Source organism: Crotalus tigris, unplaced genomic scaffold (assembly GCF_016545835.1).
Source record: "Crotalus tigris isolate CLP2741 ecotype Arizona unplaced genomic scaffold, ASM1654583v1 scf7180000023903.560294, whole genome shotgun sequence".
In the NCBI taxonomy this organism is placed as follows: Eukaryota; Metazoa; Chordata; class Lepidosauria; order Squamata; family Viperidae; genus Crotalus; species Crotalus tigris.
The window spans coordinates 419019-433354 of NW_024100260.1; the positions used below are offsets into that span (position 1 = coordinate 419019).

General features: G+C 41.5%; 1 protein-coding gene across 4 annotated transcripts; it reads right to left on the reverse strand.

Annotated features, from left to right (window-relative positions):
• Positions 1–7244: 7244 nt before the first annotated feature.
• Positions 7245–14097, reverse strand: LOC120298479 (zinc finger protein 708-like). Of its 4 annotated transcripts, none has more exons than XM_039322269.1 (2): positions 13891–14097; positions 7245–9447 (listed from the first exon to the last, which is right to left on the reverse strand). In XM_039322269.1, exon 2 carries the CDS (start codon positions 8946–8948, stop codon positions 7794–7796), a length of 1155 nt encoding a protein of 384 aa, XP_039178203.1. In that variant the 5' UTR covers positions 8949–9447; positions 13891–14097; the 3' UTR covers positions 7245–7793. The 4 variants fall into 4 exon arrangements, 3 of the variants coding, with proteins under 3 accessions (XP_039178203.1, XP_039178202.1, XP_039178201.1); XM_039322268.1 differs by lacking the exon at positions 13891–14097 and adding an exon at positions 13671–13852 and having other exon boundaries at positions 7245–9444; XM_039322267.1 differs by lacking the exon at positions 13891–14097 and adding an exon at positions 13671–13852.
• Between the last annotated feature and the right edge of the window lie 239 nt (positions 14098–14336).

Genomic DNA, 14336 nt, shown 5'->3' on the forward strand with positions numbered 1-14336 from the left:
CTATTGTGCAGTTCAGACAGCATCCCATAAGCTTTCCTTTCATCATGGTTTGCTGACTGTGGTGGGTTTCTACACGTTTCCAAGCCACAAATGAGCAAGCTTTACAGAATAACAAAGTTGGAAAGGAGCTTGGAGGTCTTCTATCTAGCTCAACCCCCTGTCCATGCAAGAGATACTGTAGGGTTTTCTACCTGAGAAGGGGGTTGGACTAAATGACCTCCAAGCTCCCTTCCAACATTATTATTATTATTATTATTATTATGGATCATCGCACAGTCAGCCAGATGTTCAGACTGGATTTGGCATTTTGTCTACCTATCGAGTCCTTACCCAGGACCTGGGATAGGCAGATGTGGATGTTTGATGGTATTACAGATATCGTCGCAGGATGGAAGCAGTTCCTAGTAAGGCCGCCTTTTGCAATTGACTAATAGCAAATTTGTCAATGCCAATGGTGTTCAAGTGGTGCTCCAGTTGTTTTGGGATTGCACCCAAGGCGCCTATGACTATTGGTACTACCCTTGCTTGCTTTTGCCACAGTCTTTCTATTTCTATTTGTAGGTCTTTGTATTTTGTTATCTTCTCCAGTTCTTTCTCTTCTATTCTGCTGTCTCCAGGCACTGCCACGTCCACTATCCAGACTTTTTTGTCTTTCTTATCGACAATTGTTAAGTCTGGGGTGTTATGTTGCAGGTGCTTGTCTGTTTGAATTCTGAAGTCCCAGAGCAGTTTAATTTTATCATTTTCTATGACTTTCTCTATTTTATGATCCCACCAGTTTTTGCTTACAGGCAAATGATATTTTTTGCAGATCTTCCAATGCACCATTGTTGCTACTTTGTCATGCCGCTGCTTGTAATCAGTCTGTGCAATCTTCTTGCAACAGCTTACCAGTGGTCCACTGTTTCTTCAGCTTCTTTGCATAGGCGGCACTTACTGTCTGTTGCTGTCTTCTCAATTTTGACTTTGTATGTATTTGTCCTTAAGGCTTGGTCTTGTGCAGCCAGAATTAGTCCCTCGGTCTCTTTCTTCAATTTTCCTGCTCTTAGCCATTGCCAGGTTTTATTATTATCTGCTTTCCCAGCTATTTTTTTCATGTATTGGCCATGTAGTGCTTTGTCTTCCCATGCCTCTATTCTGTTCTTCATTTGGTCTTTCTTGTAGGCCAGTTTGGTCTCTCCAGTAGTTAGTAAGCCTTCCTGATATACTAATTTCAGTGCATCTTCATCATTGTTCTTCAGATATTCTTCCAAAGCCATTTTTTCTTCTTCAACCATCTGATGTACTTGTAGCATTCCACGCCCACCTATTTGCCTTGGTAGATAAAGTCTATCAATGTCACTGCGTGGATGAAGGGCATGATTCATTGTCATTATTTTTCTGGTCTGCCTATCCATTGCTTTTAGTTCTGCTTGAGTCCAGTCCACTATTCCAGCTGTGTACCTAATGACTGGGATTGCCCAGGTGTTGATTGCCTTTATGGTATTTCCTCCATTGAGTTTGGACTTTAAGATCTTCTTCACTCTCTTGATGTATTCACCTCTAATCTTTTTCTTGACTTCAGTGTGATTGATGTTGTCAGCTTGAAGGATACCCAAGTATTTGTAGTACTCTTCCTCATCCAGACTCTTAATGTTATTTTCGTGGGGCATCTTGATTCCTTCAGTTTTCATATTTTTCCTTGTTTGATAGTAAGTGTGGCACATTTGTCCAAGCCAAACTCCATTACAATATCTTGGCTATATATACGGACAGTGTTGAGCAGCGATTCTATTTCAGATGATGTTTTTCCATACAGCTTCAGATCATCCATGTAAAGGAGGTGGGATAGTCTAGCAGATGTTTTTGATGTTTGATAGCCATGTCCTGAGTTATTCAGTATTGTTGACAGAGGAAACAGTGCAATAACAAATAGTAATGGTGATAATGAATCTCCTTGAAATATTCCTCTCTTGATATTAACCTCTCCCAGCTCTCACCATTGATCTGCAACTGTGTCTTCCATTGTGCCATCGATCTTTGCACAAATTTTCTGATGTTTCTACTGACTCCTGTTATTTCTAGGCACTTTATTATCCAATCATGTGGCAGAGAGTCAAATGCCTTTTTGTAGTCAATCCATGCCACATTCAGGTTGGTCTTCCTTCTCTTGCAGTTTTCCAAGATCATTTTGTCTATTAGGAGTTGATCTTTTGTTCCTCTGCTATTGGGGCGGTTTCCTTTCTGCTCAGGTGGAAAGAGATTGTTTTCAACTAGATGCTGTTGTACTGCATCAGCTACCACACCAGTTAGTAATTTGAAAGTTGTTGGTAAGCAGGTAATTGGCCTGTAGTTACCTGGTGTTGCCCCTTTTGCTGGATTTTTCATTATTAGGTAGGTTTTCCCAGTTGTTAGCCACTTTTCAATTTCTCCTCCTTGTAGTATATTGTTGAACTGCTTGGCAATGAGTGGGTGTATAACAGTTAGATGTTTCAACCAAAACCCATGCAGTTCATCTTCACCTGGTGCTGACCAATTTTTGATTTTCTTTGCTCTTTTTTCTACCATTTTTGTTGTTATTACTAGTTCTTTCATTTCAACTTCTGTTTTATTTGCATCCACCTCTTTTAACCAAGCCGCATCCTTGTTGTATTTCTTTGGGTTATCCCATATCTGCTTCCAGAACTGCACTGTTTCTTCCTTGTCAGGTACTGACTGATTCCTTGCAGTTTCTCCATTGATGGATTGGTAGAAACGTTTCTGATTGGATTGAAATTGGAGGTTCTGCCTATAGTTTGCAATTCGAGCTTCATATCTACTGATTTTCCTGGCTATAGCTGTTATTTGTTGCTTTATTATTTCCAATGCTTCCTTGATCTTCCTTGTTTCTAAGTGGTATTTCTTGATTAGGTATTCTTTGGTCTTCTTGTTCTTCAGCTTCTTTTCTTTCATCTGTTCTAGCTTGCTTGCATGTGATCTTAACTTGCTGATCTTATTTTCTAGTCTAACCTTCCATTTTTGTGGTGCATTGTTTGTTTGTTTTTCTTCTTTGTTGATTTTGCATCCCAGGTATTCAGTTATAACTGCAGCTGTGCTGTACATTAGTTGGTTTGTTTCTTGCAGTGAATTGGTGCTTATACTTGCTATTGCAGTATTTGCATCTTTTAATGCTTGTGCTAGCTGTTTCTTTGAAACAAGCTTCAATGCAGGCAGCCTTATTCTGTTGTTTTTGTGCTGTTCTAGATGCTCAGTTATTCTTTGTTTCAATTCTTTTATTTCTTTAGTTAGAAGGTTTTGTTCTTCCTGAGGAATAGGCGCCTGGTTTCCAAATGAGAACAGTTGTATATCTCTACTGGATTCTTTCACTGCCAACTCCCCCTGGTTTGCCTCTACATTCTGAATTACTTCTGGTAAGGCTTTGATTTCTTTGCCCTGGGTAAACCTTTGCAGTTCGTCCAATTCTGTTTCTGTAAATACTTTATTTCGTGTTATAAATCGGCGTTGATCTGCTAGTCTCTGTTCTGTTATTTCTGATTCTGGATGTTGTTCTTTCCAGAACTGGTGCATTCGTTTTAGATATCCTCGTCTTGTTGGACTTGATCTGTAGTAACAGATCATTATTTCTTTGTTTTCCATCACTGTGTATCTGCGACGGGTAAACACCTTTTCTTCCAGTAGTTCTGCAGCTGCTGGCCCTGGTTGCTCAGCCAACAGTCCTGAGTCCTGTAACCCATTTTTCACCAGATATCCAGGAACTCCAATATCTAGTGCGGACCTTGTTAACCCGGGCGACGTCCGAGCCGGTATGGCATTCTGAAATTTACGTCTCACCATATTTTTTATGGGAGAGACACTCTTTGTCTGACTCCTCTGATGAGACCTGTCCAGTATGGTTGAACCTCTGGCATAGCTCTCATCTTCCTCAGAGTACACAAGCCCCACAACCACGTCAAGGTAGTGCCTCACTGGGGGATTATTATTATTATTATTATTATTATTATTATTATTATTATTATTATTATTATTATTATTATTATTATTACCAAGAACTCGCTTTCCAACTAAACTTTTGGTTTTTCTCCTGCCATATAAGCTTAGCTATATCTTCCTGCCATTTCTTTAGTGGTGCACCCGTTGTCCAGATAGGCATTGTTTAAAACAGAAACATCAGTCTAGATAATATAGTCATTTTTAATTACAGAAATTCTACACAATAGCAATTGTAATTTTTTTCCATCTTAACAAATACTTCTTGATGTCATTCCATTCCTTGTCATAATTATTTTGACATAGAATTCGTATTCTTTATAAGAATACCCAAATGTCTTACTTTTCTTTTAAATCGCTTTTCCCATCAATTCTTTGGGGTCTTCCATTTTCATATTTTGCACAACTTCTTTGTCTATTCGCCACTGATTTTAAAATCAGCTAATGCCTTAAAATCAGTCAATGTTTCCGTTAATATTATGGTTTCTTCCAAAAGGTCTTTTAAAATTACCACAAAATTATAATCAAAGCCCTTCTTACTTCTGGGCTTCCATCCGCTGTGCTTTAGGATACATATTCTATGCTTCTACAGGGAGTCCTTGACTTACACTAGTTCATTTAGTGACCGTTCAAAGTTACAACGGCATTGAAAAAAAGTTGATTTATGACCGTTTTTCATTTACATCCTTTTCCCCATGGTCATGTGATCAAAACTCAGATACTTGGCAAATGGCTCCTATTTATGACCGTTGCTGTGTCCCAGGGTCACGTGATCCCCTTTTGCAGCCTTCTTTCTGACAAGCAAAGTCAATGGGGGAAGCCAGGTTCACTTAACAACTGTGTGACTAACTTATCAACTGCACTGATTCACTCAGCAACTGGCAAAAAAGGTCGTAAAATAAGTTGAGGACTGCCTGTATATATTTCCTGGATTTGTTAATCCTGCCCAACTGAAAAGAGACTTTTGGTAGTAGCTGCCAAGATCTTAGCAGAGCCTTTAGCTTTTCCCCCTTTTTTGTCTGCACCCCCCCCGCCACTTTTTCACTGTCTCTTTCCTTTTTTCTTTTTAAATTCTTAGAATCACAGAGCTACAAGGGACCTATAACAGAATAACAAGAGTTGTAGTTTTCTAGTCTATAAGCAGGAGTCCTTATATGATTCGGGAGAATTTCACATTAGATTTTAGATTTTCACACTCACACTTGGACTTTAAGAGAGCTAATTTCAATAAACTTAGAGAGGGTTTGAGAAGGATTCCATGGGTGAGAATCCTCAAGGGGAAGACAACTCAAGAAGCTTGGGAAATTTTGAAAAGTGAGATAATAAAAGCCCAGTCTAGCACAATACCAACAAAGAGGAAAAATAACAGCTCTCAAAAGAAACCAGCATGGCTGCATAAAGAACTCTCTGATAAATTGAAAGATAAAAAGGACAAGTATAGAAAGTGGAAAGAGGGGCACATAACTAAGGCAGAATATCGGCAAATAGGCCGAACCTGCAAAGATGGAGGAAAGCTTAAGGCTCAAAATGAACTGAGGACTGCGACCAAAGTCAAAAATAACAAAAAAAGCTTCTTTCAACATGTAAAAAACAAGAAAAAAGTGAAGGAAATGATTGGTCCATTAGTGGGTGAAAGTGGCAAGAAGGTGACAAGCAACAGGGAGAAAGCAGAATTATTTAACACGTTTTTTGCATCTGTCTTTACACAAAGGGAAAAAACAGACCAACCTATCAAAAATAGTGCCATAAAAAACAGAATAGAAACACGTTAAGATAGGCAAGAAAATGGTAAGTGAACACCTGTCCAGCCTAGACATGTTCAAATCACCAAGACCAGATGGATTACACCCCAAGGTTCTCAAGGAACTGGCAGATGTAATCACAGAACCACTGAACTATATTTTTCAAAGATCCTGGAGCACTGGGGAACTACCAGAGGACTGGAAAAGAGCTGATGTAGTTCCCACCTTCAAAAAAGGAAAAAAAATGGACCCAGTAAATTACAGATCTATCAGCCTGACCTCAATACCTGGGAAGATTCTGGAAAAGATAATCAAACAACAAATCAGTGAGTACCTAGAGGCAACCAAAGTCATTACTAAAAGCCAATATGGGTTTGTCAAAAACAAATAAATGCCAGACAAATCTTACTGCATTCTTTGACCAAGTGACAAAATTAGTGGATCAGAGAAATGCTGTGGATATAATTTACTTGGACTTTAGTAAGGCATTTGATAAAGTAGATCACAATCTACTACTTGATAAGATAGAAAAATGTGGGTTAGACAGTATCACCACCAGATGGATCCGTAGCTGGCTGACTGGCCATACTCAGTGTGTGGTCCTCAATGGAACCACATCTACATGGAGGGAAGTATGTAGTGGGGTACCCAAGGGCTCTGTTCTGGGCCCAGTGCTCTTCAACATCTTCATTAACTATTTGGACAAGGGGATAGATGGGGAAATAATTAAATTTGCAGACGACACCAAGCTGACAGGAATAGCCAACACTCCAGAACACAGGCTTAAGATACACAAGGATCTGGACAAACTTGAACACTGGGCACTAACTAACAAAATGAAATTCAATGGTGAAAAGAGTAAGGTTCTACATTTAGGTAAGAGAAACAAAATGTACAGGTATAGTATAGGGGGTACCTTGCTCAATAGTATTAACTGTGAGAGGGATCTCAGAGTCCTAGTGGACAATCACTTAAATATGAGCCAGCCGTGTGTTGCAGCTGCCAAAAAAGCCAACACAGTATTAGGCTGCATTAACAGAGGGATAGAATCAAGATCACGTGAAGTATTAATATCACTTTACAATGCCTTGGTAAGGCCACACTTGGAATATTGCATCCAGTTTTGGTCACCACAATGTAAAAAAGATGCTGAGACTCTAGAAAGCGTACAGAGAAGAGCAACAAAGATGATTAGGGGACTGGAGGCTAAAATATATAAGGAACGGCTGCTGGAATTGGGTATGTCTAGTTTAATGAAGAGAAGGACGAGGGGGGACATGATAGCAGTGTTCCAGTATCTCAGGGGTTGCCACAAAGGAGAGGGAGTCAAGCTATTTTCTAAAGCGCATGAAGGCAGGACAAGAAGCAACGGATGGAAACTAATCAAGGAGAGAAACAACCTAGAACTAAGGAGAAACTTCCTGACAGTTAGACCAATTAACCAGTGGAACAACCTGCCTCCAGAAGCGGTGAATGCTCCAACACTGGAAGTTTTTAAGAAGAGACTGGAAAGTCATTTGTCCAAAATGGTATAGGGTTTCCTACCTGAGCAGGGGGTTGGACTAGATGACCTCCAAGGTCTCTTCCAACATTATTATTATATTAGACGTTCATTTTCACATTTTAAAATTAATTTTTTGTAAAAAAATATAAAATATTTACGTTGGCAAGAAAATTTCCAAGGAAATTTCCAATTTCAAATGGACAAACTCCAAGAGGCAAGATATTCCAATTGGCAAGGAAAATGTTTCTCACACTACACACTTGTCACGGTTTTTCTGCTGTGTGGATTTTTCATGTACATCTGAAGATCTGATTATCAGATTAAAAACCTTGCCATATTCTAAGCTCTGATAAAGTTTTTCGCCAGTAAGAATTCACTGATGCTGAAAAAGAGTATTCTTTCAGGCAAACTATACATCACAGTGCAAACATTTATGATACATCTTTCCCATTCCCCCCCCCCTTTTCAGGAATTCTTTCATGATTTCTAAAAGTTGAACAACTATGAAAAACTCACCTTCTCCCATGTGAGCTTTATGATATTTCCCTTCTAAACAAAACATTTCTACACTCTATGAGTCTTTATGGCTTCACTCTTGTATGGACCTTTTCATGACGTCTAAGGTGTTGTTTTTGGGAAAAGCATTTCCCACACTCCATACATTTGTATGGCTTCTCCCCTGTGTGGATTCTCCCATGAACCCGAAGCAGTGTTGCTGTGAGGAAACCTTTCGCACACTCCCCACATTTATAGGGCTTCTCTCCTGTGTGCCCCTTCTGGTGTCTCCGGAGTTCAGCAGACTCCACAAATCGCTTGTCGCATTCTGGGCATTGATAGGGCCTGTCTCCAGTGTGAAGTCTCTCATGTCGAGTTAGGTGTGACCTTTGGGAGAAACATCTCCCACATTCTGAGCACATTTCATTTTTCTGCACAGACCTGATACGTTTTTTTTCTGTGTGAATCGTCTCGTGTTTTCTAAGATATTCTTGGCAAGAAAAAGACTTCCCACACTCCGGACATTTATATGGTTTCTCTCCACTGTGGGTCCTCTGATGTATCAAAAGTCTATTTTTCTGATAAAAACATTTATCGCACTCTGAGCATTTATGGGGCTTCTCTCCTATATGGACTTGCCAGTGACTTCTAAGGTGATTTGAATGAATAAATGCTTTCCCACAGTCTAAACATTTGTACTTTTTTTCCCCTCTGTGAATTTTCTTATGATGTCCGAGGTTTGATATTGTACGAAAAAATTTTCCACACTCGATGCACTGATAGGGTTTCTCCCCTGTGTGGATTATCTGATGTCGAAAAAGATTACCCTTTAGAGAAAAACATTTCTCACAAACCTCACATTTATAGAGTTTCTCTCCCATGTGCGTCTTTAGGTGTCTCCGAAGTGTGGAAGAAGTCTCAAATCGTTTCTCACATTTTCGGCATTCATGAGGTCTTTTCCCAGTGTGGACCTTCTGATGTCGTTGCAGGGATGATTTGCTGGAAAAACATTTCCCACATTCTAGGCACGTTCTGCTTTCCTCCTCTGTGTGTGTTTGATGATGTTTGCAAAGAGATGAACTTCGAGTGAAACATTCTCCACACTCGAAGCATTTATAAGGTTTTATTTCCATGTGAATTTTCCCGTGGATTTTGAGACTTGTTTTTCGAACAAAAGATTTCCCACACTCCAGACATTGATAAAGTTTTTGTCCAGTGTGGATTTGTTGATGTTTAAGCATCTCTGAGTTTTGAGAAAAGCAAAGCCCACATTGCACACAATTGCAGGGTTTCTCTTCAGTTGGGCTGTTCTGAGGCCTGGAAAAACACTGAGGCCTTCCTGAAGTCTCTTTCCCTGGTGGATACGCTAAGGAGCTCTGAGGTCCCAGCCTTTAGCAAAATGCTTCCCACATTCTCCACATTTGTAGGGCTTCAGTCTGGGGTGGCTCTGGAGATGTTTGGCAAAGCTTCACAACCACGAAATGAGTTCCCACACTTCAAACACAGATGGGATCCATTCCTCATGTCCAGCTTCCGGTTAATCAAAAGGAGGGATTTGTGAGCAAAGGATATCCCGCCCTCAGAGCACTTAAAGAGTCTCTCCTGGTTCCTCTGAGGGGACCTCCTATCAAAGTATTTCTCCAGCCAGCATAATTTCCGGCGCCTTCTCAGTTGCAGGGCTTTGTAAATGCAGAAAAATCTCAGAACTGGAACTTTGTCCACTTTTCCTGGTGCCACCTGCTGGATGAAGGAAAAAGAAGAAGAGAGAAAGATTCACAATGGCTGACAGAAAGCAATATCACTTAAGACAAAGTAGCTAAGGCCCTGATTGGATCTCCATTGTATTTAAACTGCATTTAAACTGCCCAGAGCTGCTGGGAAGTGCTACAAACTGTAAGTCTTGGGAGGCTGGATCAGATAAGTAGCTAAGGCCCTGATTGGATCTCCATTGTATTTCAACTGCATTTAAACTGCCCAGAGCTGCTGAGAAGTGCTACAAATTACAAGTGCTACAAGTCTTGGGAGCAGCGGTACATTCCAGGCAAGTGCGTCTGAGATTCCCTGTATCTAAGAATGTCTGGTGTAGTTTAGTGAAACACTTGTTTTGCAGCTGTCTTTTGCAGTACCCTTTTCAAACTTGGAAACTGTCCTATCTGTAAACAAATCACTAGTCTACAAGGACAGATTAATTATCTAGGGTCTGTAATCTGTGCTCTTCAGGCAAAAATTAAAGGTCCAGTTCAGCCCCACTACTCTATTGGGCCTCCGTGCTATCAGCCCTCTCTACCACAAAGATCTCGCAGGAGAAGGGCAGTGTGGACAACTGTGGGATCTGGCAGGGTGAGAGCTGTGAACCATAAACACAAAGCTTTTGCTGTGTCCCTGCACAACAGATACAATGTCCTTGCTGACCTTAATAGGGACATCAAGGAGACAGGTAAAGGTATTTGTGATGATAACTCAAATGAGCAGGGGATCATGGTCTGAGATGAAGACCTTGTTTTTGACAGGGAGAAGTACGAATCAGGTATTACACATCAGTCATGCAAGAAGAGCAAGGCATCCAAAAAGAGAAGCCACCTTATAAGGGATGTAAATTTAGGAAAGAACACAGAGATTTCAAAACAGGTCAGGTGTCTTCCAGATGCTACTCCCAGTAGGGACAAGAAGCGTATTTCTAAAATAATCAAGAATGGCAGCAAGGACTGTGATGTGGAGGCTATTGTACATCTTGGCACTAACAATCTGTCCCAAAAAGATGTACTCTCTGTGCAGAATGATTTCCAGAGCTTGGGGCAGGAACTTAGCAGGATAGGCTGTAGGCTTACTTTTTCAGAGGTTTTACCAGTGTATAAGGAGCAAAATGGAAAAGGCTGGCGTATAGCACAATTCAATATGTGGCTAAAGGAATGGTATAAAGGGGAAGGCTTTGGATATATTAGTCACAATGTCTGTAGCTGGTCCAATGAAAAAATGTACAAAAGAGATGGTTTGTATCCATCAAAGAAAGGGACTGAGTTACTCGGCTATAAATTCACAGATTTTCTGGAAGAACATTTAAACTAAACAGCAAGGCCAGTGAGTTAATTGATACAGAACATGCCTGTACCCGGCAATCTAAAAATTATAGGGCTGTCAGTGCATGTAACATAGATGTTTGTGTGGACAAGAATATCAACCTTGCTGTCAAGCAAAATCAAGCTTCTAATAGCGAGTGCCACACAAAGTGCACTAACCAAATAGGTGATTAGTGACAATAGGGGAACTCAGGCACCACACAGGTTATGTAGAAAGTAAACACAGGGCCACTCACAAAGGACTCAAATGTTTATACACCAATGCACAGAGTATGAACAGCAAACAGGGTGAACTAGAAATTCAGGTTAATGAGGGCAGATATGATATTGTTGCCATTACGGAAACATGGTGGGATGAAACCCACAAATGGAACAAACAGCTAGAGGGATTTAAATTATTTAAAAGAAACAGACCAAATAAAAGAGGAGGTGGAGTTGCTCTCTATATAAGAAATAACTACATCTCTACAGAAATAGAGCGCAACAATGATGAAAACTCTCTTGAATGCATTTGAGTCAGTATAAAAGGGGGGGGAAATGACATAGCCATAGGTGTATATTACAGGCCACTCAGCCAAACAGAGGAAATAGATGAACTTTTTGCTAGTCAACTAACTAAGGTATGTAGGAAGCACATCACAATAATAATGGGGGACTTTAACTATCCTGACATCAACTGGGAGTCAAACTCTGCATCAAGTGGAAGATCAACCAGATTCCTTGCAAACCTAGCAGACAACTTTGTCTCCCCAAAAATAGAGAAAGGAACTAGGGGATTAGCCATTTTGGATCTAATTCTCACTAACAGAGATGAAATGATAGAAGGTGCTGAAGCCATAGGAACCTTGGGTGGAAGTGATCATGCAATATTGGAATTCAACATTATGGAAGCACAAGCAATAGAACACAGTCAAACTAGAGTTTTGGACTTCAAGAGAGCTAATTTCAATAAACTTAGAGAAGGTTTGGAAAGAATTCCATGGATGAAAATCCTCCAGGGGAAAACAGCTCAAGAAGCTTGGGAAATTTTGAAAGTGAGATAATAAAAGCCCAGTCCAGCACAATACCAACAAAGAGGAAAAATAACAGCTCTCAAAAGAAACCAGCATAGCTGCATAAAGAACTCTCTGATAAATTGAAAGATAAAAAGGACAAGTATAGAAAGTGCAAAGAGGGGAACATAACTAAGTCAGAATATCAGCAAATAGCCCGAGCCTGCAAAGATGAAGTGAGGAAAGCTAAGGCTCAAAATGAACTAAGGCTTGCGACCAAAGTCAAACATAACAAAAAAGCTTCTTTCAACATGTAAAAAACAAGAAAAAAGTGAAGGAAATGATTGGTCCATTAGTGGGTGAAAGTGGCAAGAAGGTGACAAGCAACAGGGAGAAAGCAGAACTATTTAACTCGTTTTTTGCATCTGTCTTTACACAAAGGGAAAAAACAGACCAACCTACCAAAAATAGTGCCATAAAAAACAGAATAGAAACACAAGTTAAGATAGGCAAGAAAATGGTAAGTGAGCACCCATCCAGGCTAGACAAGTTCAAATTGCCAGGACCAGATGGATTACACCCCAAGGTTCTCAAGTAATTGGCAGATGTGATCTCAGAACCACTGAACTATATTTTTCAAAGATCCTGGAGCACAGGGGAACTACCGGAGGACTGGAAAAGAGCTGATGTAGTTCCCATGGATGAGAATCCTCGAGGGGAAAACAACTAAAGTAACTTGGGAAATTTTGAAAAGTGAAATAATAACAGCCCAGTCTAGCACAATACCAACAAAGAGGAAAAATAACAGCTCTGAAAAAAGAAACCAGCATGGCTGCATAAAGAACTCTGATAAATTGAAAGATAAAAAGGACAAGTATAGAAAGTGGAAAGAGGGACACATAACTAAGTCAGAATATCAGCAAATAGCCTGAACCTGCAAAGATGAAGTGAAGAAAGCTAAGGCTCAAAATGAACTAAGGCTTGCGACCAAAGTCAAAAGTAATAAAAAAAGCTTCTTTCAACGTGTAAAAAAACAAGAAAAAAGTGAAGGAAATGATTGGTCCATTAGTGGATGAAAGTGGCAAGAAGGTGATAAGCAACAGGGAGAAAGCAGAACTATTTAACTCATTTTTTGCATCTGTCTTTACACAAAGGGAAAAAACAGCAAAAAAAGGAAACTGTTATAACTTGAGGACTACCTGTATTTTATCACTTTCGTTTTTTTTTGGTCAAGTTTTTGACACCTTGCTAGGCGACCTGGAACTAAGCAGAAACTTCCTAACAGTGAAGACAATTAACCTGTGGAACAGTTTTCCTTCAGAGGTTGTGGGTTCTCCATCACTGGAGGCTTTGGAGAAGAGACTGGACAGCCACCTGTCTGGAATGGTATAGGGTCTCCTGCTTGAGCAAGGGGTTGGACTAGACGACCTCCAAGGTCCCTTCCAGCTCTGTTCTGATTGAAAAATCCACCAAGGGGCTGCAACATCACAGCCTCTTCACGGCAAAACAAGGAAAGTAATGATTTTTTTCAGATTCTGCCCAGCTTTGTAGAAACAAAATAAAAACAAAGAATGAGAATAAAAGCAAAGAATATTCATTCCTCTCTATTTAGATTAAGCAGAAAGAAAGTGGATCTTTTCTGGGTTGGGAGAACATGAGCTCAATTCGAGCAATTTAAACTCCCCCCCTTAAACCAAACTCCCCCCAACTGAAGGGAGAAGGTGGGTCTTTCTTTCCATTGCCCCATATTCCCCCCCCCCAAATCCTTAAAAAGAAAAGCCCCCCTTTCCCTCCGTGGGGCGAGCCCCCCCTTTTCCCCGTCCAGCCCTGCATCCACCCGGGATCCTGGCAGGCTCAGCCACCCTCCGGGGATCCGGGGGGGACTCGGGGCTACCTTCCTCCTGGCCGGCCGAGGGAGAGCAGGAGCAGCCCCACCTGCCCGGAGCGGGGCCGAGGAGCAGCCTTGCCGGACGCCCAGAAGTTGCACCGCCGCCCAAAATGCCGCCAGGGGGGAAAAAGGCGGAGAAGGAAAATCCTCCGCAACGGAGCTCTGGAACGTCAAAAATGGGGGGGGGGGGATTAGGGAGAACGAGAGGATCTTCCTAGAGAGGCACCTCGGAGTCGTCTCCTCTCCTTTTCCGGTTCCATTTCCTGTCCGACGGGAGAGTGGGCGTTCTGGTTTCTCCGGAGTTTCGGGACCCGGAAAGCGACGCTTCCCCCTCAGAGGACGCCGGGCGATCCGCCTCTTTGACAGCCGGGTGGAGTCTGGAGAGTCCTTGAGCCTTTCCTTCCCTCTCTCCTCCCTGGGATTGGGAAGAGGCGGCCGGGCATCCTCGCTCCCTGCTTCCGGTCGAAGTTTGGGGGGGGGGGACTCGGACGAGGGATTCCCCATACGGCACCTGGCAAGGCTCAGATGGCTGTGGAGGATGGGCTCCAGGAACGCTGCTTCTGCTCTCCTCTCGGGCTCCGCCTCAGCCTTTCAGTCCTGCCCCTTGGCCTCCACTTCTTCCCCCCTTCCCCGCTTCCCAGTCGGTACTCCGTCCCTCCGTTGGACATCCGG

Bases quoted from the DNA above. Each gene is read 5' to 3' on its own strand.
- LOC120298479 (XM_039322269.1), bottom strand. From the start codon at position 8,948: ATGCTTAAACATCAACAAATCCACACTGGACAAAAACTTTATCAATGT.